The 26,818-nt window shown below is 49.8% G+C and overlaps 1 protein-coding gene across 1 annotated transcript; it reads left to right on the top strand.

Moving 5' to 3' along the window:
• Positions 1-357: 357 nt before the first annotated feature.
• LOC103190069 (trafficking kinesin-binding protein 1-like) lies at positions 358-25,867 on the top strand (the record flags this gene model as incomplete). Its single annotated transcript, XM_042343432.1, has 17 exons — positions 358-622; positions 3,233-3,427; positions 9,135-9,211; positions 9,914-10,030; positions 10,444-10,544; positions 11,170-11,278; positions 11,564-11,642; positions 12,663-12,793; positions 13,108-13,182; positions 13,496-13,633; positions 14,401-14,477; positions 15,609-15,821; positions 16,762-17,033; positions 17,390-17,605; positions 18,994-19,096; positions 22,482-22,688; positions 22,941-25,867. Coding segments are annotated over 17 exons (3,384 nt in total), but the record flags the coding sequence as incomplete, so codon positions are not given.
• Between the last annotated feature and the right edge of the window lie 951 nt (positions 25,868-26,818).

Below are 26,818 nucleotides of genomic sequence, written 5' to 3'. Positions count from 1 at the left end.
CACCTCCGACAATGTGCAACACCGCCAGCACTGCATTGGGGTGTCAACTTGCACTGTATGAGTTCCAAGTCCTGTTGTTATGCTTGAACTCACAAGCTTCTGACTGAGAGGCGAGAGTGCTACTGGACTGAGCCCGGCTGAAATCAAGTCTAAGGGTTCCAGTAGAAAAGGAGTTTTTGTTGTGGTGGGGGGGTGGGGATGTGTGTGCTGGGGGGAGTGAATGGATATCGGGTGACGTGCTGACGAGCTTGTCATGGATACGATGTGGGTTTATGTTCCTTTCTCCAAATCCCAGTAAGTGGATTCTCATTGTGCTTTTACTCATTAAATAGGCAGGATTGGTGATCATATCGGTGACTGGTGACAATCATTGATCACAACTTCCCTCGTGGGACCTCAGCCCCTCACGTGAACGCTGGCAAACTGGCGCGTTCCACCCCACGGGACCACTTCACGCCGTGGGACCCCTCCACTGCTGCACTCTTTCCCTTCAACTTTGACCATGACCTTCCCGCGCCCATCTTCACCATCGGCACCGATGACGCGGAGGCGACGGGAGTCGCTGAGCTGCCTTGGAACCGTGCCAGCCGCAGAGAGTGCCGAGATGTTGGTACCATCACCGGTAAGTGAGGCAGTCACTGTGGTAACCGAGGGGAGGTGACACTAGGCAGGCTTGAAGAGGAAGGTCTTCAGATGAGATCCGAAGACAGGCAAGGAGTACAGGCAAGGAATGAGACAGGCAGTTCCAGAGTCTTGGAACGTAGTGGCTGAAAGCACGGCCACCGATGGTAGAGAGGAGAAGACAAGGGACATTCAGAAGGCTGGAGCCAGCTGAATAAAAGATTTTCCCTCCAGCATGGATTGACTAGGATGATTTGGGGTTTGAGATGGTATTAATATGAAGAGAGGCTGGCGAGTGGTTCTATTAGAATTTTTGCCTCTGGAACAGGAGAGGAGGTATGATCAAAGTGATTTAGCTCTAAGAGTGGTTAGATAAGGATAAATTATTGCCCTTGGGTGGGGAAGGGATGGCAAAAGGGGGCCCACTCTGAGAAGTGTTGACAGAAAGGAGAGGTTAGAAGGAAGTTTTCATTCAGAGGGTTGTTAGAGTCCGGAATTCACGACCACAAGTCATGACTGAGACCGGATCAATAGTATCATTGAAACAGGAACAAAGTGGGAATAAACATTGAGGGAACACTCAGCAGGTCAGCCAGCATCTATGGAGAGAGGAAAGTGAGTTAACTTTTCAGGTCGATGATCTTCTGTCAGAACAACAGCAATATTTTGCGTAGAAACATTGAGGGATTTGGGAAGACTTTTAGAATTAATGATAAACAACAACTTAATAATAATAACAACACAGGGCCCTTCAGACAGGATAGCATCTTGGAGCACTTAACAATGGTGGAGCGTGATGCCGAGCCAGGGAGAGGGGGAGGTGACCATAGGCAGGTTTGAAGAGGAAGGTCTACAGGTGCTATCTGAAGACAGGCAAGGAGTAGAAGCAGAGATTGAGGCAGGGGGTTCCAGGGTCTTGGCTGAAAGCGTGGCCGCTGATGGTGGACTGGAGGAGACGAGGGATATTCAGAAGTCCGGAGCCAGCCGAGTGAAGGGTGCGAGGTACAGAGATACGCGGCTGATTTGGAAATACAGGCAACTAGCACAGATCTGACAAATCAATTGTGGTCCCAACTTGGATTATGTGCCTCAGGGGAGCGAGATGAACTCTCTGGCCTGTAGCTCCCACAGAAAGGAAGGAGTTTGTTGATTTACAGAAGTTAATAATAATAATAGATAACAACCTGCATTTCCAAAATGCCTTTCATGTAAACCTTTCTAAGCATTTCACAAAGTATAATTGATTTGAAATGAAAATGCATATTGTTGAGAATAAGCTGTAATGTGTCAGTCTGCTTTGGTTGGTAGCATTCTCACCTCTGAGTCAGAAGGTTGTGGGTTCAAACCCCACGTCGACTTTGAATTCACATGGCCTTTTGAACTCTGGACTGATATTCCAGCGCAGTGCCAGGGAGAGGGGGTCTGCATTGTTGGAGGTGCTGTCCATTCGATAAGACCGAGGACCCGTCTGCCTGTTCAGCTGAATGTGAAAAGAGAGTTTCTCCTGGTGTCCTGGCCAACAATCCTCCAGATAAAATCAATCATTCACTTTGTGGCTGCTTGTGGGTTGTTGCTATGTGTAAATTCGCTGCCCATTTATCCACAAAAATGCAATCACCCGACTTCACAGTAAATCCTGTGAAGCGTTTTAAGACGTCTCAACAACGTGATAAGGCACTGTATCAAATGCAAGGATTATTATACTACATACTGTGATAATGCTGTCATGAAACTCAGCAGCCGGTCTTCACCAGCAACAGGGCAAAACCAATGTGATAAGCAACCAGTATAATTTGAAATTGGGGTACATTTGGATTATATATATATATATATAACACAAATGTCTTAAAACACACAGTACCCAGTTCCTGCCCCTGGAGGGCGCAGTAGGTGTAAATTGGAAAGATGAAGGAGACCTGTGAACCTTGGCGGGTTTGGGTGTCGACGAAGATAATAATAACCATTGCATTTGATATCACGGTTTATCGTGTGGTCAAGGCGCCTCAAACTGTTTTACAGCATAAACTGTAAAGTGCAGTGACTGTTTAACAACGCATCCCAGAGCACTTGGCAGTGGCAGAGGCTGAAGCCGAGCCAGGGGAAGGTGACCATAGACACGTTCGAAGAGGCGGGTCTTCAGGCGCGATTTGAAGATGGGGAAAGAAGGGGCAAGGCGGAGGGATGGAGGAAGAGAGTTCTAAAACACGGCAGCCAATTGTGCACAGTAGTGTCCCACAAACAACCATGGAGTAGCCACTAATTTTATCTGGGGAATTTTTGGCCAGGACATTGGGAGAGAGAAACTCCCTTTTATTTTCAAATTGCGGAGTGGGATCTTTAACATGTACCTGAACAGAGAGACAGAACCTCAGCTTCATGTCTCCCTGTTCATTCTCCCTGACAATGCAGCCATTCCCCAGCGCTTAGACAATCTGCTTCCAGGTCCCGACGTGGGGCTTGAACCCACAACCTTTTGACTCTGAGGCGAGAGTGTGAGTGAATGGAGTGACTCAGGCTGACACAGGGGTTGGAGTGTGTCTCCGGAAGGATGTCCTGAGATGTTTGTGTTTGTCCGAGTCTCAGGAGTTCAGTGTTTGTGTCCTCTCCGCAGATGTGTCCCTCAGTGAGAATGTGCCCGAGGTGGAGATTATCAGCCTCCTGGAGGAGAGTGTCCCACACTACAGGCTGCGGGCGGACACCATTTACGGCTACAGCCACGATGACTGGCTGCTTACCCCCCTGGTGCCCCCCGAGGTCCCCCTCAGCCTCACTCCAGAGCAGATCGAGGAGACCTTCAAATACTTCTGTACGTCCCAGGCTTGGGGTGGGTGGGGGAGTGGTGGGGGTGCGGTGGGAGAGGCGGGGGATCTGTACTGCCATATGTCTCGGCCGTCGGACTCTCCATGGGTGGGAAATTTTAGTGTAACGTGTGGAGCTCTGGGTGTAACGTGTGTGGAGCGCTGGGTGTAACACGCATGTGGGGCGCTGGGTGTAACACACGTGTGGAGTGCTGGGTGTAACAAGTGTATGGAGCGCTGGGTGTAACATGTGTGTGGAGCGCTGGGTGTAACACGCGTGTGGAGCACTGTTCAGCAAAGAGAGGAAACTAAAGACAAGCTCCCTGCCTCCCTGTGATACTGCCACATGCACTTTATTTACAGCGTTGTGAAAGGCATCACAGGGAGACACTGTATTAGTGAAGCCTCGTCTGTTTCAGCGCTTGGTGATGACACCTCCACCTCTGCCCAGCTGTGTGTGTGCTTGGGGGCAGGGGAGAGGTTCCGTCTGTCAGGGAGCCTTGAGGCGGATGTGCAGACAGGCAAGTCAGCAATGGAGGGTTCATCCTGTCACTGCGGAGCTCGGCAGATGTTCTGTGTTACTGTGGGGGAGGGGGGAAAAGGGGGAGAAAGAGAGGGGGGAAGAGAGCCTCCTGGGAGTCTGTGGAGGTGTAGCCACAGAGGGCAGATTCCATCACCTTCAGAGATACCCAGGGGGATTTTCCCGGGAATAATGGGAGATATCATGTGAAAGCAGAGATTGCTGTGTAACACTTGGATGAGGGTATGTGGTGTGGGTGTGTGGGAGTGTGCGTGTTAGTATGTGCGTGTATCAGTATGTGTGTGTCAGTGTGTGTGTGTGTGTGTAACGTCAATCTGAATTATGAGATGGTAAATTAATGACTAAATAAATGAAATAAAGAACCCCGATCTGTAGAAACATAATAATAATCCTTGCATTTGATACAGCGCCTTTCACGTCAAGTGCATTGACTGTATTTTGTGGACGAATTGTAGCAGCCAATTGCACACAGTGTCCCACAAACAACTATGGAGTGAGCAACCAAATTGTTTGTTGGAGTAATTATTAACCTGGACAGTAAATTAAACTGGTATTTAATATTGATTGTCCTGGGGACATTGGTGCCACTTTGGCTGATGCAAGATAAGGAGTGACTGAATCTGCTGTTCATTAGACAGGTTCGGATTTGGGAGAAGAGAGAAAGAGACTGAATGTCAGTCAAACGGGTCGTGTATTTACTGATCTAAATTGACTGCGAGTCTTGACCTAATTAAGGGATAAGGAGCAGTAAAGGGTGATTAATTGATGCCCAAATGTGGGATTTTCAATCTATTTTGGGATTAAGCATTATCCTGATATCCCCTCCTCCCAGACTGACGGTTTAGAGTGATTAGGAGGTGGATGTGTGAGTCTGTGTGTGTATGTGTCTGTACGTCTGAATGTGAAAGGCGCTATACAAATGTAATTTTGTTGTTGTTGTTAAATGTGTGTGTGTGTATATGCACATCTATGTGTGAGTGTCCGTGCGTGTGTGACTGTATATGAATGTGTGTTTGTGTATGCATTGTGTGTGCATTGCAAATCTTCACAAAAGCTATGAAGTGAGTGACTGATTTTATCCAGGACTTCGGTTTCTGGGTTAGCCTCACATGTGAGCACAGTTGAATGTAGTGACTGTATTTGGAGACAGACAAGCGAGGCCCTACCAGTACTCATAATTCTTGCATTTGATATAGTGCCTGATCATGTCATTGAGATGTCTCAAAGGGTTTCACAGGATATATTGTAAAGTGAATTGACTGTATATTTTGTGGGAGAAATGCGGCAGCCAATTGCGCGCAGCAGCGTCCCACAAACAGTCGTGGATTGAGTGACCAATATTTTTGTGGAGGGATTATTACCCCTGGAAAGTGATCCAACAATCGATGAACAACTAGGTTCCGACTTACTGCTAGTTAAACAGAGGCGTGTGGAGTAGGAAAAGGTGCCTAAGGTTTCGCCCTGCCCGGGACTCCAACCTGGGTCCTCTCGCTTGCGAGGCGAGCTCTCTAACCAATACGGCGCAGGAATTCTTTTTGGAAGCAGACGGAGTGAGGCTTCCCAAACAGCCAGAAAGTGGATTTATTTTGAGATTCTGGGATTTCCAGCTGTGGAGTTGATGGAAACGGGATGTGAAGGGTGGCATGCCGGCAACAATTTTTGCTGCTCTATTTCCACACGTCCCAGAGACAGGTGCCTCTCTGTCTGAACCAGCCCCAACCCCACCCCCACCTCAGCCCCAAACCCCTGCCTCCAACCCCCAGCACCAGCCCCAGCCTCCTAACCCCAGCCCAACCACAGCTCAAACACATCGATTTCCAACAGTAACAATCACCAGCTCTTCAATAATTATGTCGGGCAAAACTTGCATCTTTTGCAAGTTGGAGAGAATTGCTGTTGTTGCCCCCGGTTTATTGCAGTTAATTACAGCCCAGAGACTGAGCACAGACTCCGTGCCTTGTTGACCAGCCAGGTGTAATGAGTGGATATGACGTGTGGGGTGGGGGGAGAGAGAGAGAGAGGCTGTGACTGAACGGAGGAATCTCTCAGTGTCGTGTCTGTGAGCCTGGCTAAGAGCACGATCCCATTAGCTCCCACTCCGACTAACGCTCGGTGACGGTTGCCGCACGGACACTGCGGGTAGTTGTCCTCCTGTTATGGGCGAGAGTCTGGAATTCCTGGCCGCAGAGCTGTGGAGCAGTGCCGGGAACGAGTGCATTGGAAATGTTGGGGAGAACAGCGAGGAGCTCATGGGTCGGGACATCGAGGAAGGTAACGGCTGGGGTTTGGCACGGAGGCTCTCATTGCTGCCCTCACTGGCGTATCTCTGGGCTGCGGACATCGTTTTGCTACCTGTTACACTTACACAGCAGGAGGTCATCCTGAAACCCTCCCAACACTCCGGGCTGGGCTGCCGAGCGGGGTGGGTGTGTGGGAGAGTGGAGCAGAGGTGGGGAGCTGAAGATAGTGGGGGAGGGGAGAAATGACCGAAAGCCATTGTCAAAGAGATGCGTCTCACGCCAGATTTGGGGCATGTAGAGGGAAGGAGGGAGGGAGGGAGGGAGGGAAGGAAGGAGGGGGTTAATGTTGAGCAATTCATCGCCAAGTGAGATCTCTGGCTGTTTTTTGGATTGTGAGCCAAGATGCGGGGTTTGGCTGCGAGGAACCCAGGGGTAACAGTTTACTGCAAAAACAGTCACTACACCTGACTGCAATCACCTGGGAAGCACCTTGCAAAGTTTCAACAGGAGAGGGTTCAGTTATAGTCAGTTTCGCCCACAAAATACACAGTCATTTCATGTTACAGTATATCCTGTGAAGCGCTTTGAGACGTCTCGAAGACGTGCTGAGGCGCTGTATCAAATGTAAGGATTATTATTATATTCCCAGTGAAGCTCTGAGCCACCTGAGACCCTCGTGTAAGAATCAGCTCGATGCTGTGATGACGGGACAGAGAGGGGGTGACACTTTGATGGCAGCAAATGGGTGTATTTTATCCAGTCCAGGAATGGGGTGAGGAGGCGCGGGAAAGGGGGCACGAGCGAGTGCGAGGTGCTCTCTCTTTCCCCCTCTCTCCTCCCCACTCAACAACAACAAATTACATTTGTATCGCTCCTTGCACGTCGTGAGGACGTCCCAAGACAGTCTCTCTCTCTCTTCCCCACTCTCCTCTCTCCCTCTCTCCCTTCCCTTATTCTCCTTTTCTCTCTCTCCCTCATTTCCTTCTTTCTTTCTCCCCCCCTCTCTCTCCGCCACTCTCCCTCTCCTCTCTCTCTCTCCTCTCTCTATGTAACCCAGACTCTGATCCTCTGTATTTTTCCTGCCCCATTAATACCCCTCTTGCTGCCCTGCCCAGCAGAGTTTGTGGATGGTGGGGTGAGACTGGGGTCCGCTCCCTGTGCTCAGGTCTGCGACAGAACTTGGTAGACAATGGGGAGGGAGGTTTCAGACGAATTGGGGTTTGCTTGCAGTCACTGAGCCTAAATGGGTTAAATGAGAAATAGTGCAATAATTGAATTAATAAATAATCAGAACCAACATTCCTGGACGGCATAAAATTTGCTGGGGCAGAGGAAGGAACAGAGAGGTGGGAGAGGGGAGGCAGAGAGTGGAAAGGGGCGAAGGGGGAGAGGCGGAAATAGGGAAGAGGGAGAGGGGGGGAGGAAGATGAAAGCTTACTTTGAACCGAGCTGTCAATTCTCATCACATAAATCACTGGCAGACAGACAGATTGAACATAAATCCCAATTAAGGAAGGGGAAGTGAGAGAGGCCAGGGCTGGGCTGGGCTGGCACAGTGGGGCAGGGCCTCAGCTCAGCTCAGGCTGGGGTCACACAGCGGGAACCAGGCTGCCTGAGCGTGAGATGTGCCTGTTCTCACGTAGACACAGGCATCGAGATAGGCTGAGGGAATGCGTCTGAGCTTCCAATACCCCCCTGAGACACCACTCCCTATTGAGCTATCACGTGTACCTCCCAAAGGATAGCTCGGGGGTGGGGGGTGGGGATGAGGGGGAATTGTACAGAACAGATAGAGAATCCCTCCAAATGGGAATGCAGATTATTTTCTTGGAAACTTGCAGGCAGGTACATTGGCAACACAGCCCAACGCAACACAGCCCGCTGGGCCAGACTCACTCTGAGCTCAAATAAACCTCTCAATAAACATCCCCAAAATACAGCGCTAAACATCCAATGGAAGCTATCCGCTGCCTTTGGCTGTATATCGCTCAGCAATCCCCCAGATCAATTGGTCGTTCACTTTATGGTTCCTTGTGGGGTGTAAATTGTCTGTCTGTCACATTCGCCTTCAAAATACACTTTACGGTAAACCTTATGAAGCGCTTTGAGACGTCATAATAAGGCACTGTGTCAAATGCAAGGATTATTATTACTTATTGTTACTAGGTGAGTGCAAATCAGCTGCTGTGTCGGCTACAGAAACACATTTGTGTCCTTGAGATGTGTCATTGTGCTTTGAGATGTTTTGAGGTGAATTGGCGCAGAATTCATTATTAAACACCTGGATTGAAACACAGAAACAGGAGACGGGAAACAGGCTGAATTCAGACCCTCGAGCCTGCTCTGCCAGTCTACAAGATCATGGCTATGATCTTTCATGATCATTATGATCATTGGCTCGTGATTGGAACTGTGACTCGCTTCCGAATGTCCAATATTCCGGGAGAGTGGGCCAGCCCTTTGAGCTGAACCTTGCCAGGAAAGGACAGGGTTGACAGGTTACCAGAGCGGATTGTCACAGCTGTCAAAGCTTTTTAATAAGCGGCTAATCCTGGCGCTCACTTGAGTGTGGCCAGGAGGTCACAGGCCACGCTCACATAGAACAAGACCAAGAACAAGACAACAGCATCTTAAAATTAAAGCTATTAAAGGCCACTCAGGAGCGAAATCAAGAGGCAATTTTTCACTCGAAGGGGAATGGAAATCTGAAACTCCACCAAATGCTGTGAATGTTGGATCCATTCACCTTTTCAAGACTGAGTTGGATAGATGTTTGTTAGGTCAGGGTATCAAGGGATACGGGGCAAGGGCGTGTAATTGGAGACGAGTATAGATCAGCCATCATGTAATAGAATGGCAGAACAGGCTTGAGGAGCTGAATGGCCTACTTCTATTCCCATGATCTTGATGGTTCTTGTTCTCTTCTCCCTACAGTGCTGTGTGCAGACCGGGTGGGTCAGGTGACCAAGACCTACCATGACATTGAGGCAGTAACGCACCTACTGGAAGAGGTGAGAGTCACTCCCTTCACCCCCCTAACCCCTCTCCCCCAGCTCATTCTTATCATAGAATCATAGAATTGCACAGCCTCCTCTCTCTTCTATCATCCCTTCATCCCCTCCCCGTCCCATTAAACGCTCTCTCTCCCCAACCCGCTAGCGAGGGGTAGGGGGGTGGGGGTGGAGCAATGCCCAGGTTGACTTTGGAACCTCTGTTGGTTTCATCTGTCTCTGCTGCTGCCCGCCAGTCTGCCTGAGATTTGGGGTTTGTTCTCCCCCACCCCTCCTCTGCCAGCCAACACAACAACAACAACTTTCACGCCCTTCATGCAGGGTAGAGTTTCATAGCACCAGAGGCTCTCAATATGCATTGGGATATTTCAGAGCGATGTGGCTGAATATTGGGATGTTACGGGACTCGATGAAATGGCAAGAATATGCAGATCAGCCTTGATCTAACAACATGGTGGAATAAGCTGGATGGGGTGAATCATCCTCTGCTGCTCCTACCTCATGCCCTGCTTGCTGGCTGGCTGACTGGCTGACTAGTGTGTGGAGGAGCTGCACTAGACTGGTTGGGAGGCAGTCTGGCCCCCAGGGAGTTTCCCCCCTACGAGTGAGAAGGGATGGGGGTCCAGAGTGGATCAGCCCATCTGGGAATGCCGCTTGCGCGAGGCGACGGGCTATGATTGGTCACAGTGACTGTCATTACAGAAAGAGCGAGACCTGGAGCTCGCTGCTCGCATCGGCCAATCACTGCTCAAACAGAACCACAGCCTCACCCAGCGCAACGAGGTCCTGGAGGAGCAGCTACAGCAAACCCTGGAAGAGGTGAGGCCCCGAGGGCGAAGGTGAGGGAGGAGGGGGGACATCTGATTCTTGGTCATTTGGGTTCAGTAAGAATGGAATGGTATTGAAGTGGGGCTCTGTGGGGAGGTGGGTGGGGCTGTGTGAGGAGGCGGGGCTAGGTGGCAAGGTGGGTGGAGCTATGTGAGGAGGCGGGGCTCTGTGAGGAGGTGGGTGGGGCTCTGTGAGGAGGTGGGTGGGGCTCTGTGAGGAGGCTGAGCTCTGTGGGGAGGTGGGGCTCTGTGAGGAGGTGGGGCTCTGTGGGGAGGCGGGGCTCTGTGGGGAGGCGGGGCTCTGTGGGGAGGCGGGGCTCTGTGGGGAGGCGGGGCTCTGAGAAGGCGGGGCTGTGTGGAGAGGCGTGGCCTGACCTCTGCCCTCTTCCACGTGGATTGGCTCAGATTTCGCAGCTGAAACACGAGCTGTTGATGAGGGATGATCTCCTGCAGCTGTACACGGACACCACGGAGGACAGCGACCCCAACCCTACCCACTCCACCGCGTGAGTGACCCTACGCTCATCTGCAATTACACAGTCACTGCACTTTACTGTAAATCCTGTGAGATACTTTGAGAGTCTGAAATGAAAGACGTTCCATCAAACACGAGCAGTTTGGCCGGAGGAGACAAGAAAGTAAAGGGGGTGTTGTGGACTGGGAGGAATGCGGCTGGAAATTTACTCCGGGGTGTGGGTTAGTGCCTCTGCCATTCTTCCTCTTTGTAAATGATACGAACTCAGACTCGGAGATGTCAGCGTTTACTGCTGATAACACATCGAATTGACTGTATATTTTGTGGAGCCAAACACGGCAGCCAATTGCGCACAGCAGTACCCACAAACAGTCGTGCATAGAAGTGACCAATTCATTAATATTATTTCTTTTGAAACAATTATTACCCCTGGAAAAGCGATCCGCCATTCGACTAACAACCGGGTTCCCACTGACTGCTATTAAACAGAGGTGTGTGGAATTAGGAAACTTACCCAAGGTTTCGCCTTGACCCGGGAATCAAACCCAGTCTCGCTTGCCAGGCGAGCTCTATAACCACTGAGCTACAGGGACTCCACTGGCAAATGGGAATCAACGTAGAAGATGATCTGACCCTGAGCCTCTCTCTTGCCCCAGGCTCCCATGGAATGCATCGGCTTCATCACTGCACAGCTTTGTGCAGCTGGATTTTCTACAACAGAAACTGCAGGGACTGGAGGAGGAGAACAGCAGACTGCGACATCAGGTACCAGTGGGTCCCACACACCCCGACACTCACACACCCCACACCCACACATACCCCAACACACATCAACACACACACTCACACACTCCAACACACACACCAACGCTCACACACACCCCAACATACACACACACTCACACACACACACCAACCCACACACACACCCCAACACACACACACACACACACACACCAACACACACCACAACTCACACACACCCCAGCCCACCACCAACGCACCCCAAACACCTAGCATGTTAAGCCGTGTGCTGTGTTTCTGGGATAGGCCACACAGCTGACCACGGAGACGTTGGATTATGAGGAGCAGGAAGAGCTACTGGTCATGGACTGCGTGACGGAGTTGGGTGAGTGTGACACGGCACAACATGTCAGTGGCATGTCAGCGACACGTCAGCAACACACAACCACACCCGATCATCACAGCCTGAAACCAGCTGAAAATCACCGGAAAATAAAGTGTTAATGATCAGGATGCCCTGACACATTAACTCTTTAATCCCACGCCTTACCCTTCCCTGGGTGTCCTCCGGGAACTCATGAAATGGCCGCTGTATTTACCTACAAAATAACAGACACTACACCTGACAGTAATTACTATAAAGAGCTGTGAGAAATTTCAACGTGAAAAACTTACATAAAAGTCAAAGGTTGCAGTTCTCGGAGGTACCGACCTTCGGCGGAGACGTTAAACCGAGGTTGTGTTTGTGCCCTGTTTAGGTGAGCATTAAGAGTCCCTCTGCACTGCTTGAAAGGAGAAGAGAGTTCTCACTCCTGGTGTCCTGGCCAACAATTCTCCAGATAAAATGGATCACTCACTCCAAGGCTGTTTGTGGGACAATTCTGTGTGCAAATTGGCCACCGTGTTCTCTGTCAATATACAGTTGCTGTACATTCTTAGAGATCTTAGAGGTGTTTTGCGTTAAATAATAATAATAATAATCCTTGCATTTGATATAGCTCCTTATCACATATTCAAGATGTGTCAAAGCGGTTCACACAATCCACTGTAAAGTGAATTGACTGCATAATCTGTGGGCGAAACATAGCAGTCAATTGTGCACAGCAGTGTCTCACAAACAGTCATGAATTGAGTGACCAAATTATTATTATTATTGAACTTGAAGGGATCATTACCCCTGGAAAGTGATCCGCTAATCGATTAACAACCGGGTTCCTACTTACTTCTAATCTCACCTGAAGACCTAACTCTTTGACCGTGCCTATAGTTACCTCCCCCCTCTCCCATCCCCTCTCTGTGTCCAACCCCAGCACCATGCAGCGCTCTGAGACGCTAACCTGCGTGACGGGCGCAGGTTGTTGCTGATGTTGTGGTTTGAGTTGTTTCCGTCTCTCTGCCCGCCCAGGACTCTCCAACAACCAGCTGGCGATGGTGTCTGAGGAGCTGGCGCGCAAGGTGGAGGATTGTACCCGTCAGCAGGAGGAGATCAGCCGGCTGCTCGCACACATAGTCAACCTGAAGCAGAAGTGTAAAGCCGTAAGGCACTGCCAGACTCCTCCCATGGGGGTGGTGGGGGGGGCGCGGGGTGTTGGGCTACCTGGCGGCGGGGAGTGGGGGGTACGAGGGTAGTGAGGTACCTGGGGCAGGGGGAGTGGGGGGCAGGAGGGTGGTGGGGTACCTGATGGGGGAGGGGGTTGCAGGAGGGTGGTGGGGTACCTGATGGATGAGGGGGGGGCAGGAGGGTGGTGGGGTACCTGGTGGGGAGGGTGGGGCAGGAGGGTGGGTGGTGGGGTACCTTGTGGGGGGAGAGGGTTGTAGCCTCCGTATCAAACGTGCTTCTCTACCATCAGTGCACGACGGAGAACGAGGAGCTGAGTCAGCACATGGCGTCACTCCGGGGGTCCAGAGAACAACTCAAATCTGAGGTGGGTCAGTTCTGAGCGAATGTGTCACGTGGGAGCAGTGTGGGGGGCAGTGTGGAGGTGGGGGTCAGTGTGGGGGTCAGTGTGGGGGTGGGGGGGCAGTGTGGGTGTCAGTGTGGGGTTGGGGGGGCAGTGTGGAGGTGGGGAGATTAGTGTGGGGTCAGTGTGGGGGAGTCAGTGGGGATGGGGCTTAGTGGGGGGGGGGTCAGTGTGGGGGTGGGGGTCAGTGTGGGGGGTCAGTGTGGGGGTGGGGGCTGAGATTGAGGGAGGGGAAGCTGTGAGCTGTGTTGTGATAGTGAGTCATATGTCTGTACAGCTTTGGGAGCTGAAGGAGCGCTATGCTGAGTGCAAGGGATTTCTACAGGAGGCTCAGGAGGAGATCAAGAACCTGCGGAACAAGTGTATGCCCAACAGCTCCATCAACCGCTACCACACCGTGCCTGTCTTCCCCATGGTGAGGACCTCAGCCCACACCAAACACTGTACCCCCATCACCCCAGTCCTCACCAGGCTCCACTGGCTCTCAATTACTGAATGGATCCTCTCACTTGTTTTCAAATCCCTTCATGCCCTGGCACCTCCCTACCTCTCCGACCTGCTTACCCCCAACTCCACCACCTCTGCTCAGTTGGCTCCGGCCTCCTGTTCGTCCCTTGTCCCCTCCACTCCACCATTGGTGGTCGTGCTTTCAGCCACTATTCCCCGAAACTCTGGAACTCTCTCCCTCAATCCCTCTGGGTTTTCCACTCCCTCCCCACCATCCCGTCTAAAGACCTTCCTTTTTGATAAGGTTAACAATCACCTTTCCCCTCCCTCTCCCCTTGGCTCCTTGTCAGAGTTCCCCACTGTCAAGTGCTCAGGATGCTACCCTTCATGAAGGGTGCTATATAAATGCAAGTTGTTGATGTTGTTGGCTCACCTCACCACACACACCACCAGTTAGCATCCACAACAATAGCTTTTATAGGAAGGTCTTCAGTCGTGATCCAAAAGAAGGGAAGGAGTGGGCAAAGCAGAGGGATTGACCACAACACATCGCAACACACAGACCAATGGCACAAACCATGACACACAGCACGTGCACCAATTACATTAACCCAGAGTAAACCAACACACAAACCTACACCTTTCTACCGCTTGTATTTCAATCAAGCTTGTCTGTCTGTCTGTCTGTCTGTTTGAGCTCCATCTCTCACTGATTTGAAAGCCGTTCTCTTTCAGGATTCGATCGCAGCTGAGATTGAGGGAACAATGAGAAAAGGTCTACATGGGGACAGTGCTGCCCTGCTGGAGAACGTGTGAGTAATAATAATAATAATAATCCTTCACGATTACCCTGTGTGAAGGGGAAAAATAAATGTGAACTATAGTAATATGATATCACGTGACTGAGATATCTCAAAGCACTTCGCAGATTACACTGTAAAGTGTAATGACTATATTTTGTGGGCGAAACACGGCAGCCAATTCCGCACAGCAGCGTCCCACAAACAGTCGTGGATTTGAGTGACCAATTTATTATTTTTGAAGGGATAATTACTCCCAGAGAGCAATTTGCCAATCAACTAACAACTGGGTTCCTACTTACTGCTGGGTAAACCGAAGTGTGTGGAGTAAGGAAACTTGTCATAAGAAGTACAAAAGAATATAAGTACTTTGCCTCTGTCTTCACAAAAGAAGAGGATGCAGTTAATGCCACTGTATTGGCGGAGAGGGTAGAGAAATTGTGTAAGATAAGAATAAACCTAGAGGAGGGACTAAAAAGGTTGTCGGTGCTCAAGGTAGTTAAGTCACCCGGTCCAGACAGGATTTATTCTAGGTTACTGAGGGAAGTAAGGGTGGAAATAACGGAGGCTCTGGCCACAATCTTTCAATCCTCCTTGGATACCGGAGTGGTGCCAGAGGACTGGAGCATTGCAAATGTTATTCCCTTGTACAAAAAGGGGCAGAAGGATAAACCCGGGAACTACAGGCCAGTCAGCCAAAATCAGTAGTGGGGAAACTTCTGGATACTATAATCCGGGACAAAATTAACTTTCACTCAGAAAAATATGGGATAACAAAGGACAACCCACACGGATTTGGTAAAGGCAAATCATGTCTAACAAACCTGATAGTTTTTTGCTGAAGTAACGGAGAGGATGGATGAAGAAAGTGCAGTTGATGTAGTTTATATGGATTTTCAAAAGGCATTTGTAAAGTGCCACATAAGAGACTTGTAGGCAAAATCGAAGCCCCCGGTATTAAAGGGACAGCGACAGCGGATACAGAACTGTCTGGGAGACAGAAAGCAGAGAGTGGTGGTGAACGGTTGTTTTTCTGACTGGAGGGAAGTGCAGTGGTGTCCCCCTGGGGGTCAGTATTGGGACCATTGCTGTTTCTGATCTATATAAATGACCTGGATTTGGGTGTACCCTTTCCTCTCACAGTAACTGCAGCCGCCGGGTGTTTGAGACGGTCCGAGCCGCTAACCAGGCGGGGAAATCCCGCTCCCAGTTGCCTCAGAATATTCCAGGCTCCAGCCACTCATCAGCCGCTCCCTCGCGGGTCTCCAGCCGCATCACCACCCCCAGGACCAGCTTCTACGGTTCGGAATCATCCATTGAGGTTGCGGAGGATAAAACCCCGTCGCTCAACGATGAGTAAGCGATGGGGGGATGGGGGGGTGGGGGCAGTGTGAGAGCAACTAAGCAACTATACTGTGAGTGCGAGTGATAATGAGTCAAACCCCAGGTGGACCCTGTCCTGCGGGAGCCATTCATCAACAAGTTGTTATTGATGAATGAGCGACAGCGAGTGTGAGTGACGGATTGTGAGTGTGTGAATGTGTGTGTGTGTGTGTGCACATATGTATGTGAGTTACTCCAGCAGTTGCCCAACTCACACTCTGGGGTCCCCAAGTCTTGACTCCTGCCAACCTGCGCCTAATACTTTCCGGAATTAGATAAGCAGGAAGCGTCCCTCCAGGGAGAGAGAGAGAGAGAGATAGAGTTCGCATTTCATTCCATTCCAACACTCTGTCTCTGGGATTTCCAGGTGTAGGTGGGAAGCGGGGAATTCTCAGCTTGGTTCGGAGACTTAAGCACGGGGATGGGTTTCTGCGTGTGTCAGACACCCGGCGACCAAAAACAAGTGTGAGTGTATAAATATGTAGATATGTTTTGTGTTTTTTTTATCAGGTGAATGCCTGGTGCAAGACTTCATAGGAATTACTATAAAGTGTAGTGACTGTGTATCTTGTAGGCGAACGTGGCAGCCAATTTGCGCACTGCAATGTCCACAAACAGGAATGAGGTGAATGACCAATTTTATTTGGGGGATTGTTGGCCAGGAAACCGGGAGAGAGAAACAGTGCCATAACGTCCATCTGAACAGGCGGACGGGACCTCGGTTTAATGTCTCATCTGAAGTATGACACCTCCAAGAATGTCTGTGTGTGTGTGTGTGTGTGTGTTTATGTGTGTGTGTGTGTTTGTGTTTGTGGCTGTGTGTCTGTGTGTTTGTGTCTGTGTGTGTGTGTTTGTGTGTGACTGCGTGTGTGTCTGTGTGTGTTTCTGAACCTTATCAATCTCCTGTTTGCAGGAACAAGGATGCGGAGAGGAAGCTTGGAACGCCAGGAACACCAGGCTGCCGGGACCTGGAGGTGGCCCTGCAACGCCTCTCCCTGAGCCGGGAATCTTCGTGCTATGAGAGTGAACGAGAGCACAAGCTGACGATCCTGGCCAGTGACGGACCGGCCTCCCCCGCAGACAGCTTCCTGTCCATAGGAACCAATTACTCTGGAAGCTCCGGCTTCTCCCTCAGCTCTCGCTCCCTCCTCCCCGAAAAGCTAAAGATCGTCAAACCACTGGAAGGTAACAAGCTCCCAGAGTGGCCATCACATCATAACGTGTGTGTGTGTGTGTCTGTCTGTTTCTGTGTGTGTGTTGTCTGTTTCTGTGTGTGTGTGTGTCTGTTTCCGTGTGTGTGTGTGTGTCTGTGTGTGTATGTGTGTGTCTGTTTCCGTGAGTATGTGTTTGTCTGTGTGTGTGTGTGTGTGTCTGTTTCTGTGTGTGTGTCTTTCAGTCTCTCTCTATCGCTCTCTCGCGCTCTCTGTGTTTCACTCTCTCAGTCTCTGTCTCTCAGTCTCTCAGTCTTTCTTTCTCTCTCTGACTCTCTCAATCTCTCTCTTTCTATAGCTCTTAGTCTCTGTCCCACTCTCTCTCTCCAGGTTCGGTGACCCTTCACCATTGGCAGCAGTTAGCTCAGCCCCACTTTGGGGGGCTGCTGGAGTCCAGACCGGGGGTTCTAACCAAAGATTTCCAGCTGCTGGAGCTGGACATGGAGCAGGTTTACAATCTGGCTGATCTGGAGGAGGATGAAGCTGACATGGCCTTGTACCAGAAGCTGTTATCACTACCCACAGACCCCAGCCCCAACTCCCAAGGTAGGTTCCAAATAACCCCACCTCATTGATACACCCTGCACCCCCCAACACCCTCTTTGTAACATTGAGCTAAAAAAGGCTCCGGTTGATGTGTACGTATGTGACTCTCTTTCTCAAGTCTCTTTTCATGTTTCTCTCCTGTCTCTCTTTCTCTCCTCTCTCTCCGTCACTCAGTCTCTCTCTCGACATTGGGGTGATGTGTGTTGATGAGGCTGAACCCGACGTGTCAGACACCCCAAGCATCTTCCTGCTCTGCTCTCTTCAAAAATCCCAATGATATTTGCCGAGTCTCTCTCGCCTCAGGCCCTCAGCCTCTGTACTGCTCAGCAGCATTACAGTGAGGTTACAATAGGCATGTTGGCTGGCTGGCTGGCTGGCTGGGTGGCTGGCTGGCTGGCTGGCTGGCTGGCTGGCTGTGGCTGTGGCTGGCTGGCTGTCTGTGGTGGTGGCTGTCTGGTCTGGTGTGTGTCTGTGTGTGTGTTTGTGAGCGTGTCTCTGTGTGTAGTGTGTCTGTGTGCGCGTGTCTGTGTGTCTGTCTGTGTGTCTCTGTGTGTAGTGTGTCTGTGTGTGTGTGTTTGTGAGCGTGTATGTGTGTCTCTGTGTGTAGTGTGTCTGTGTGTCTCTGTGTGTCTCTGTGTGTAGTGTGTCTGTGTGTGTGTGTTTGTGTGTCTGTCTGTGTGTCTCTGAGTGTAGTGTGTCTGTGTGTGTGTGTGTGTGTGTGTGTGTGCTTGTCAGCCTCCCCAACTCCTCGCTCCACAGGCTGCAGATCATCCAGAACTCTGCAGCCCTTGTCCTCTCCTTCACCAGGCTCCGTGACCCCATCACCCCCATCCTCGCCCGACTCCACTGGCTTCCCATCACACAGAGGATACAGTTCCACATCCTGGTCCTCACCTTCAAAGCCCTCCATGGCCTTGCCCCCGCCCTACCTCAGCGACATCCAAATTCCCAACCAACCTGCCGCTCGCTCTGCTCTGAGGGCTCTGGCCAGCTTCACGTCACCCACCTCGCCCTCCCCACCATTGGCAGGCGGGCCTTCTCCCTCTCTACCCCCACCGTCTGGACTCCATCCTGCAGTCCCTCCACCTCGCCCTCTCCCTTGCCTCCTTCAAAACCCATCTCAAGACCCTCCTCTTCGGTCACCCTCATACCCCTCCCATCCCCGTTCTCCACCCCTTTTGCTCCCAACCGCTCGGGTGCAGATCCCTGACTCTCCAGCGCCTTGAGGCCTCCTCCTGCCGTGAAAGGTGCCCTACAAAGGTCATTTGTTATCTGTGTGTGTGTCTGTGTGTGTGTGTCTGCGTGTGTCTGTGTCCGTTCGTGTGTGTGTGTGTGTTTGGGGTGATGGCTCGGAGTGGTGGAGTAACCCTGTTTTCCCCGTGTTACAGGGTACCAGTCTGGAAACCTCCTCCCTGCCACCCAGTACACCTGCACCATTACTACCTGCCGCATCCTGCATCCTTTGGACGAGATGTCAGTCGTCACGTCCAGGTGAGGGGGCGGGGGGGTGAACGAGGGAGGGTTCTGACCTGGGGCTCAGCTACAGCAGAGTAAACAAGAATACTTAGGCCAACAAACTACTAAAATATGATTGTTAAACCTCAAGAATACCGAGACCCTACCTCATGTGAAGGGTGCTATACACACACTGGCTCAGACACACACGCCGGCTCACACACACACACTGGCTCACACACACACTGGCTCACACACACACTGGCTCACACACACACACTGGCTCACACACACACACACACACTGGCTCACACACACACACTGGCTCACACACACACACACACACTGGCTCACACACACACACTCGCTCATACACAAACACACACTGACACCCTTGCCTTCACAGACTGACACCCTCGCACACTGGCTCCTGCACACACCCTCAGATGAGCCTGTTGTTCTCTAACCGACTGTCGTCTTTACTCCAAATACAGGCAGGGAAAGTCGTGGTACAAGCCTTTGCTGCCGACACGCAGGTTTTAAGGCTCTATTGCCGCTCACGTAAGAGCTAGTGAACGTTAGTGTCACATCCCTCTCACCTCCCGCAACACTCCCCCCATCTCCCACCCACACTCCCCCCGTCTCCCACCCACACGCCCCCTGTCTCCCACCCACACGTCCCCTGTCTCGCCTTGGGATGTCCTCCCGACGTGAAACGCGCTATACAAATGTAATTTTGTTGTTGTCTCCCCCCCCACACATACCCCCCCCCCATACTTCCCCCCCTCCGTCCCACATGTGCCCCCACACACTTCCCCGCCGTCCCCCCACTTTCCCCCCTTCACTCCACACTTCACCCCCTCCCCTGTACTCAGACACAGCACAGCCTGGATCAGTTAGTCAATTAACCCTTGAGCTCTAACCAGAATGTCTGCTCGCATTGCTCCCCCACCCCCCCGTCCCCCCTCTACTCACTAGCATTGGGGGCAGAGTAGTTCTATTGAGAGGAGAGCAAGTTCTGATTCTGTCACTGGGAGGCAGACTAGTGTTGTCCCATTTCAAAGCCCTGAGCTGTGGTGAAAGGCAGTGGCCAGCTTTCAGCAAAGTGTGGGTTCAGCCTTAGGGGCTGGAGGGGGGATCGGGGGAATGCAGAGTGGGAGTGGGTGGAGAGGCGGTGGGGGGGGGGGGGGGCGTTTGGAGGAGGAGGAAGGGAGAGGAGGAGGAGGTGCCCCAAAATTGATTCATCCCAAAATGTTCACAACACACTGCCCCAAATCCCTCAAAAGAGAATAGGTCTGCCACACACCACACAGTGTGTGAGCCAGTGTGTGTGTGTGTGTGTGTGAGCCTGTGTGTGTGTGTGAGCCTGTGTGTGTGTGAGCCAGTGTGTGTGTGAGCCAGTGTGTATAGGAGAGTAAGTCAGCCTGGTGTTGAGGGTTTCGGAACTTGAGCATTTAGCACAGATCTTTTTTTTGTGTGGGGGGTTTAGTCTGAACCTACAGCGAAGGGATGATCAGAGCAGAGTGTGTGCTGGCTGACAGCTCAGGAAGGTTTTGTCCTATGGGACCCATTGACGAGGATCCAGAAGTGATCCTAAATGAATGTCTAAAGGCAAATCTCCAAACTAAATGAGCAACAGCATTAAAACAGGCAAGAGTGTGGCTCTCGGGCAGAGCTGGCATTGGGCTCAGTTACCGTGCCCTCACACCTCTCACCAATTGACACTCACTCCGGGGTAACTGCAGCTCAGATGAAGCATGGACACTTGGACACTTGCAGAGCTTATAACAGGGTGGATTCTCTCTGTTGTGAGACATTTGAGAGGGAAGAATAAATGGTTTCGCTGGTTACTTTCAGTTCGTCAATGTTGTACCAAGTCCTTTTGCCTCAATTTATCTGAACTTAACCCCTCCCAGCACTGAGTCTCAGCCTCTGGACCGGTGACCTCTCCCAGGTCTGTCTGTTTGACCTCCGAGGCCCCACAAGATGCCTTTGACCATTGCTGCTCTTAGTGTTTAGAGGCTTTATCCTTGTGCACCGCTACCCCTGATGTGCTTGTTGGATTGAGATAGAGTAACTAGCAGATAGACTGATTAATGAACTATTATAACTTGTGTCACAACTCGTAGCTGTCTTGTGTGATTGAACCACTTTGTCTTGTGACCCTGAGATCACCTGCTTTCTCAATCATTCTGTTGAATCCACAGTTGAATACGGCGTTGTGTGTGAGACCATATTCTTCTTGGTTGGGGTTCTTTTTAACGGCCTCTTCCCTCAATGAGGCTCAGGCTGATATTTGATGTAAAGGTTCAGAAAGAAACCCAAAATGTAATTGATCAAAATGTGACTGAATATTTTGTGTAGCAGTTAGAACCAGCTCTTTTTTGCAAAAAAAATATATTTATGGTTTCTAACGCAGGATTCAGGTGAAATGTTCACTTCCTGTTAATATTCTCCTTCTGTATTATCAGGGCCACTTATTTAATCCCCTCCTGGTGATGTCATCGGTCTGGAAGCATGGCACAGTGAGGAGGAATCTGCTTCCTATGTACAGGGCTTCCTGAGACCAGATTCCACATGTAATCACGTGATTCCAAGTCCAGAATAGGAGCTCCTAGACGTGCAGTTTTGTTGTCCTACCAAATTAATTTTTATCCCCTTATTATGTTCTGCCATTAAATCACATGAGCTTTATGGTTGAGTTCAGTTGAGGCTGAGGTTGACTTGAGGTTGGGTTTAGTTGTTTTGGGTTGAGTTGAGACTGGGTCAGGTTGAGGTTGGGTTGAGCTGAGGCTGAGATTGACTTGAGGTTGGGTTTAGTTGGTTTGGATTAAGATGAAGCTGGGTTAAGTCAGGTTGAGTTGAGGTGTCGGATTGAGTTGTGTGTTGAATTGAGGCATGTGGAGTTAGTTTGAAGCTAATTAGGGTTTGGTTATGATGAGTGAAGATTGGAGTTGGTTTAAGTTTGGATTTAGATTGATTACTTCTAGATAAAATTAAAGTCAGTAGGATTGGAGTAAGTCATGTACTGATGAGTTAGTCTTGTTTGAAGTAACATGAATTGGGTGTTCATAGGGGAGTGTGTTTGGATAAGATTATTTGGATGAAGTTGAGAGTTGATTTGAGGGACAGTGAGTTCAGTATGGTTAAAATGTTGACACATTAGCATTTTATTATGGCAGCCGAGGTCAAAAGTTTGACCTGAAAAATTTGATCTAAATCTGCAGTGAAAGCGAAATCCAAGGATGACTTTCATTGAACTGAAAGGAAGCAGAAGCCCTTTGTTGTGACATGTTGGGAGCTTTGACATTGTAGCTGTAGATATGTTCTTGAAAGTTGTTCGACTTCTCTTGTTTCCAGGACCATTTTTGATTTTGCTGCTTAATGTATTGATGTATTTTCCCCCCATTATATCTTGCAGTCCCAATTACACATCCATCCCATCCTGTGGGAATTTAGATACACTGAAACCTACCACAGTGAGGCCTGCTCCATCCTATGGGAATCTTACCACAATGAGATCTACTCCATCCTATGGGAACCTTACCACAATGAGATCTACTCCATCCTGTGGGAGTTTCGACACATTGAGACCTATTCCATCCTATGGGAATCTCACCACAATGAGATCTACTCCATCCTGTGGGAGTTTCGACACACTGAGACCTATCCCATCCTATGGGAATCTTACCACAATGAGACCTACTCCATCCTATGGGAACCTTATCACAATGAGATCTACTCCATCCTGTGGGAGTTTCGACACACTGAGACCTATTCCATCCTATGGGAACTTTACCACAATGAGACCTACTCCATCCTGTGGGAGTTTTGACACACTGGGACCAGTCCCATCCTATGGGAATCTCACCACAATGAGATCTACTCCATCCTGTGGGAGTTTCGACACACTGAGACCTATCCCATCCTATGGGAATCTTACCACAATGAGACCTACTCCATCCTATGGGAACCTTACCACAATGAGATCTACTCCATCCTGTGGGAGTTTCGACACACTGAGACCTATTCCATCCTATGGGAACTTTACCACAATGAGACCTACTCCATCCTGTGGGAGTTTTGACACACTGGGACCAGTCCCATCCTATGGGAAGTCTGACACACTGAGATCCACCCTCTCCTGTGGGAACCTCACCACACTAAGACCTATCCCATCCTGTGGGAATTTTGACACAGTGAGGCCAATCCCATCCTGTGGTTTTGACACCCTGAGATCTAAATCAGCCTATGGAAAAGTTGACAAGCTGAGGTCTACAACATCTTGTGGCAACTTTAACGCTCTGCGGCCTACATCATCTTATGGTAACTTTGAGCCTCTGAGATTTGCCCACCGAACACCCCGTCAAAAGCGTTATCCGTCTGAGTCGTCCACAAATTCACGGGAACATACGACCACAATGAGCACATCTCTGGGATTGGTAACCTTGTTAAAGGAGCATGGGATATCTGCCGCTGTGTACAACCCAGCAAGCTGGGACACAGGAAAGAGTGTGGGTCAGAATGATATTATTATTCACTACCAACCTGGGGATAGTCTGTCCTCTTTCCCACAGCCAGGGGCACAGGTGATCCATTCTTCTGCCTCCCCCTTTGGACTGCAATTGATCAGCCTGACTGACAGACCTTTCCTGACTTCCAGTATGGCCAGGTCCATGATGAAGGAGGTCAGTGGGGTAGAGGAACAGGCGAGTTTGAATAAGAGCAAGGCTGAGAAGAATATCTTCAGCTTCAACTTGGTGGAAAAGCTAAAGAGACTTGGTTTAGACAAAGTGGTGGAACGAGGAGTGGTTCCTTCAGAGAACAAAGCAGTGAAGAGACTGAACAGCACAAGCAGCAGAGAGACAGTGGGACCAGTGGTGACATAGTTCTGTTCATTGAGCGGCAGGAAGAAAATAAATAGGAGCAAACGTGTGAACTGAACAGCCGGTTCGATTACCAAACCTTTCCCATCCACTTACATCACATTTCAGAAAGGAAGGGAATTGTGTGTTTGTCAGAGGTCCTGCTGGGCAGGCCGACCTGGGTCCAGTTTACTCAGCATATTTTACTGTACGTGAATCAGATTCTAGTTGGTAATTTAATTCCTACAATTATAAAGGGTAATTTCAGGAAAGCCACCTGGAATCGACATTCACAAGGATTAATGCTTTGTGTGTAAGCATTTATAGCCATTCATTAAGTGGGTTCAAGGGCATGTTTACCATCAGGGTGCCTGTGCCTGTCTCATCCCTACGTAGTGAGTAACAGGGATATTACTTTATGTGACTTGCAATTTACCCATTATTATAGCGAATTATATTTTCAAGGATTGATTGAATCAGTTGTGACCAATATTTAAACTAGGGCTAGGGCTCTAATTAAGAGAAGACAACTCTGTAGATATTAAAATACAATTTTAAATGGGATTGAAAATGTGAACCCAGAAGAATACTTTGGGATGCACGAAAACAGTAGAACAAGAGGCCACCGGTTTAGAGTTGTAAAGGGCAATTTCAGGACAGCTACCAAGAAGTATTTATTTCCCCAAAGGAACATTAATGACTGGAACAGGTTGCTTGGAAGGGTAGTTGGGGCCAGAACATTGGAATGAATTAAAAAAACAGCTTGATGTTGTGATGGAGGTCAGTAGAGAGGGATGAAATCAGATGAGCAGAAGGGTTTTCTTCATCTGAACTAATCTTGTGATCCATAGTAGAGATGCGTTACATTGTGCTGTGGGAGGGAACGACATCCAAATTCAAGTTGTCTCAATCGCTGAATCTGATCAATTAAGAATCAACTCCAGAACTTACCTCTCTATGTCCCTGAGCTCATGGGGGGGGGAGGAGAGGTGGAGAGAGGGTGTCAAAAATAACAGCAACTCGCATTTATACAGTACCTCACTGTCCCATGGTCTCTGATTAGTACAGTGACAATGTCAGAATAGTATAATAAATCATGTGTTTGATATCCTTTACACGTCATCAAAACGTCTCAAATACCTCACAAAATTTACAGTAATGTGCAGCAACTGTGTACTTTGTATTTGAACGCAGCAGCCAATTTACACACAACAAAATCCCCAGACAGCCATGAAGTGAGTGACCAATTTTATCTGGGGGATTGGTAGAGAGAAATTCCTTTCTCATTTTGAATAGCGCCGCGGGATCTTTAACGTCCTCCTGACCAGGCAGACAGGACCTCGGTTTAACGTTGCATCCAAAGGATGGATTGTGGAAAGAGGCACAACATCAGGAAAAGAGTTTTAAGTAGAATTAAAGGGACCGTAAGGTATGGATCAGGCCTTTTGGCCCTACAACCACATGAAATTCCTCCCCCTCTGGTCCCTTCTCCCTCATGGCTTGATGTCAGGAAGAGCAAAACCTTTTTAGCAGCAGCAGGTTTCACAGTGAAGCGAGACTCTGCTATGTGTCAGTGCAGTCAGGCTCTGCACTGCCCCGTCTCCATCTCTCGCTCACTTTCTCGCTTTACAATCAGACATGGAAATTGCCACGTTTGACAAACGGATTCCAGGTGAGACAGCGACCCAGAGTTTCTCCCCCGTTCTTTATCTGCACTTGTAATGCAAAGTAACACAATGTAATTTAGTGTGAAATAGATGTGAAATATTGTTTGGGGATTGTAATTACACAAATTCCTCACTGCTTTGGGCTGTTTGAACATCACAGATACTAGACGCTCACCAGGGAGACTCAGTGTGTCGGCAGCAGAGTTGATCCTGTAAATGTTTGTAAAAAGAAATAAAGGAAATATAACTGTCCATTGACAAGGCAGATAATCAGGGCCATGAAGACTCTGATCATTTTATTTACTGTATTTTAACCCCCCACCAATCACACAAACAACCATACATAACCCCCCCACACACACACAACCATACAACCAACGTACGGTCGAAGAGGAGAGTCTTGAGCTGGGTCTTGAAGGAGGCAAGGGAGGGGGTGAGGTGGAGGACTGTGGGATGAAGTTCCAGAGGGTGGGGGCAGAGTGGCTGAAGGCCCGTCCACCAATGGTGGGGCGAGCGAGGTGGGGCACATGAAGCAGGCGAGAGCCCTCTGAGTGGAGGGAGCAGGCAGGATGGTAGGGAGTTAGGAGGTCACTGAGGTAGGGGGGAGCAAGACCATGGAGCGCTTTGAAAGTGAAGACTAGGATCTTGAATTGTCTCCTCTGTATGATGGGAAGCCAGTGGAGTGGGGCGAGGATGGGGATGATAGGGTCACGGAGCCTGGTGTAGGAGAGGACATGGGCTGCAGAGTTCTGGATGATCTGCAGCCAGTGGAGGGAGGAGTTAAAGAGGCCGATAAGCAGGGAGTTTGCATAGTCAAGTCTGGAAGTTATGAATGCATGTATGTGGGTTTCAGTGGCCTGCGGTGTGAAACAATGGCAGAGCCGAGCGATGTTGCATAGGTGGGGCAGGCAGAGCGGGTCATATCATGGATGTGGGGTAGAAAGGATAGTTGAGGGTCAAACAAAACGCTTAGTACGGTGGAGTTTGCAACCAAAGATGGCGATGTTGTTAGCGCCTGAGGTGTGGAGGCACTCACAGAAGCCAATCAGGAAAGCCTCAGTCGTGTTGACGTTCAACTGAAGAAAGTCAGCTCTCATCCAGGATTTGATGACATTCTGTCAGGACAGCAGTGGTTCTGGAGTCAGGAGGCAGAGAGGTAGAGTTGGGTATCACCCGCATACATGTGGATGTTGACCCCATGTCTGTGGATGATGTCACCAAGAGAG

The sequence above is a fragment of the Callorhinchus milii genome, unplaced genomic scaffold (genome assembly GCF_018977255.1).
Source record: "Callorhinchus milii isolate IMCB2004 unplaced genomic scaffold, IMCB_Cmil_1.0 Scaffold23, whole genome shotgun sequence".
NCBI lineage: Eukaryota > Metazoa > Chordata > Chondrichthyes > Chimaeriformes > Callorhinchidae > Callorhinchus > Callorhinchus milii.
This window is presented reverse-complemented; position numbering and strand designations above follow the sequence as displayed.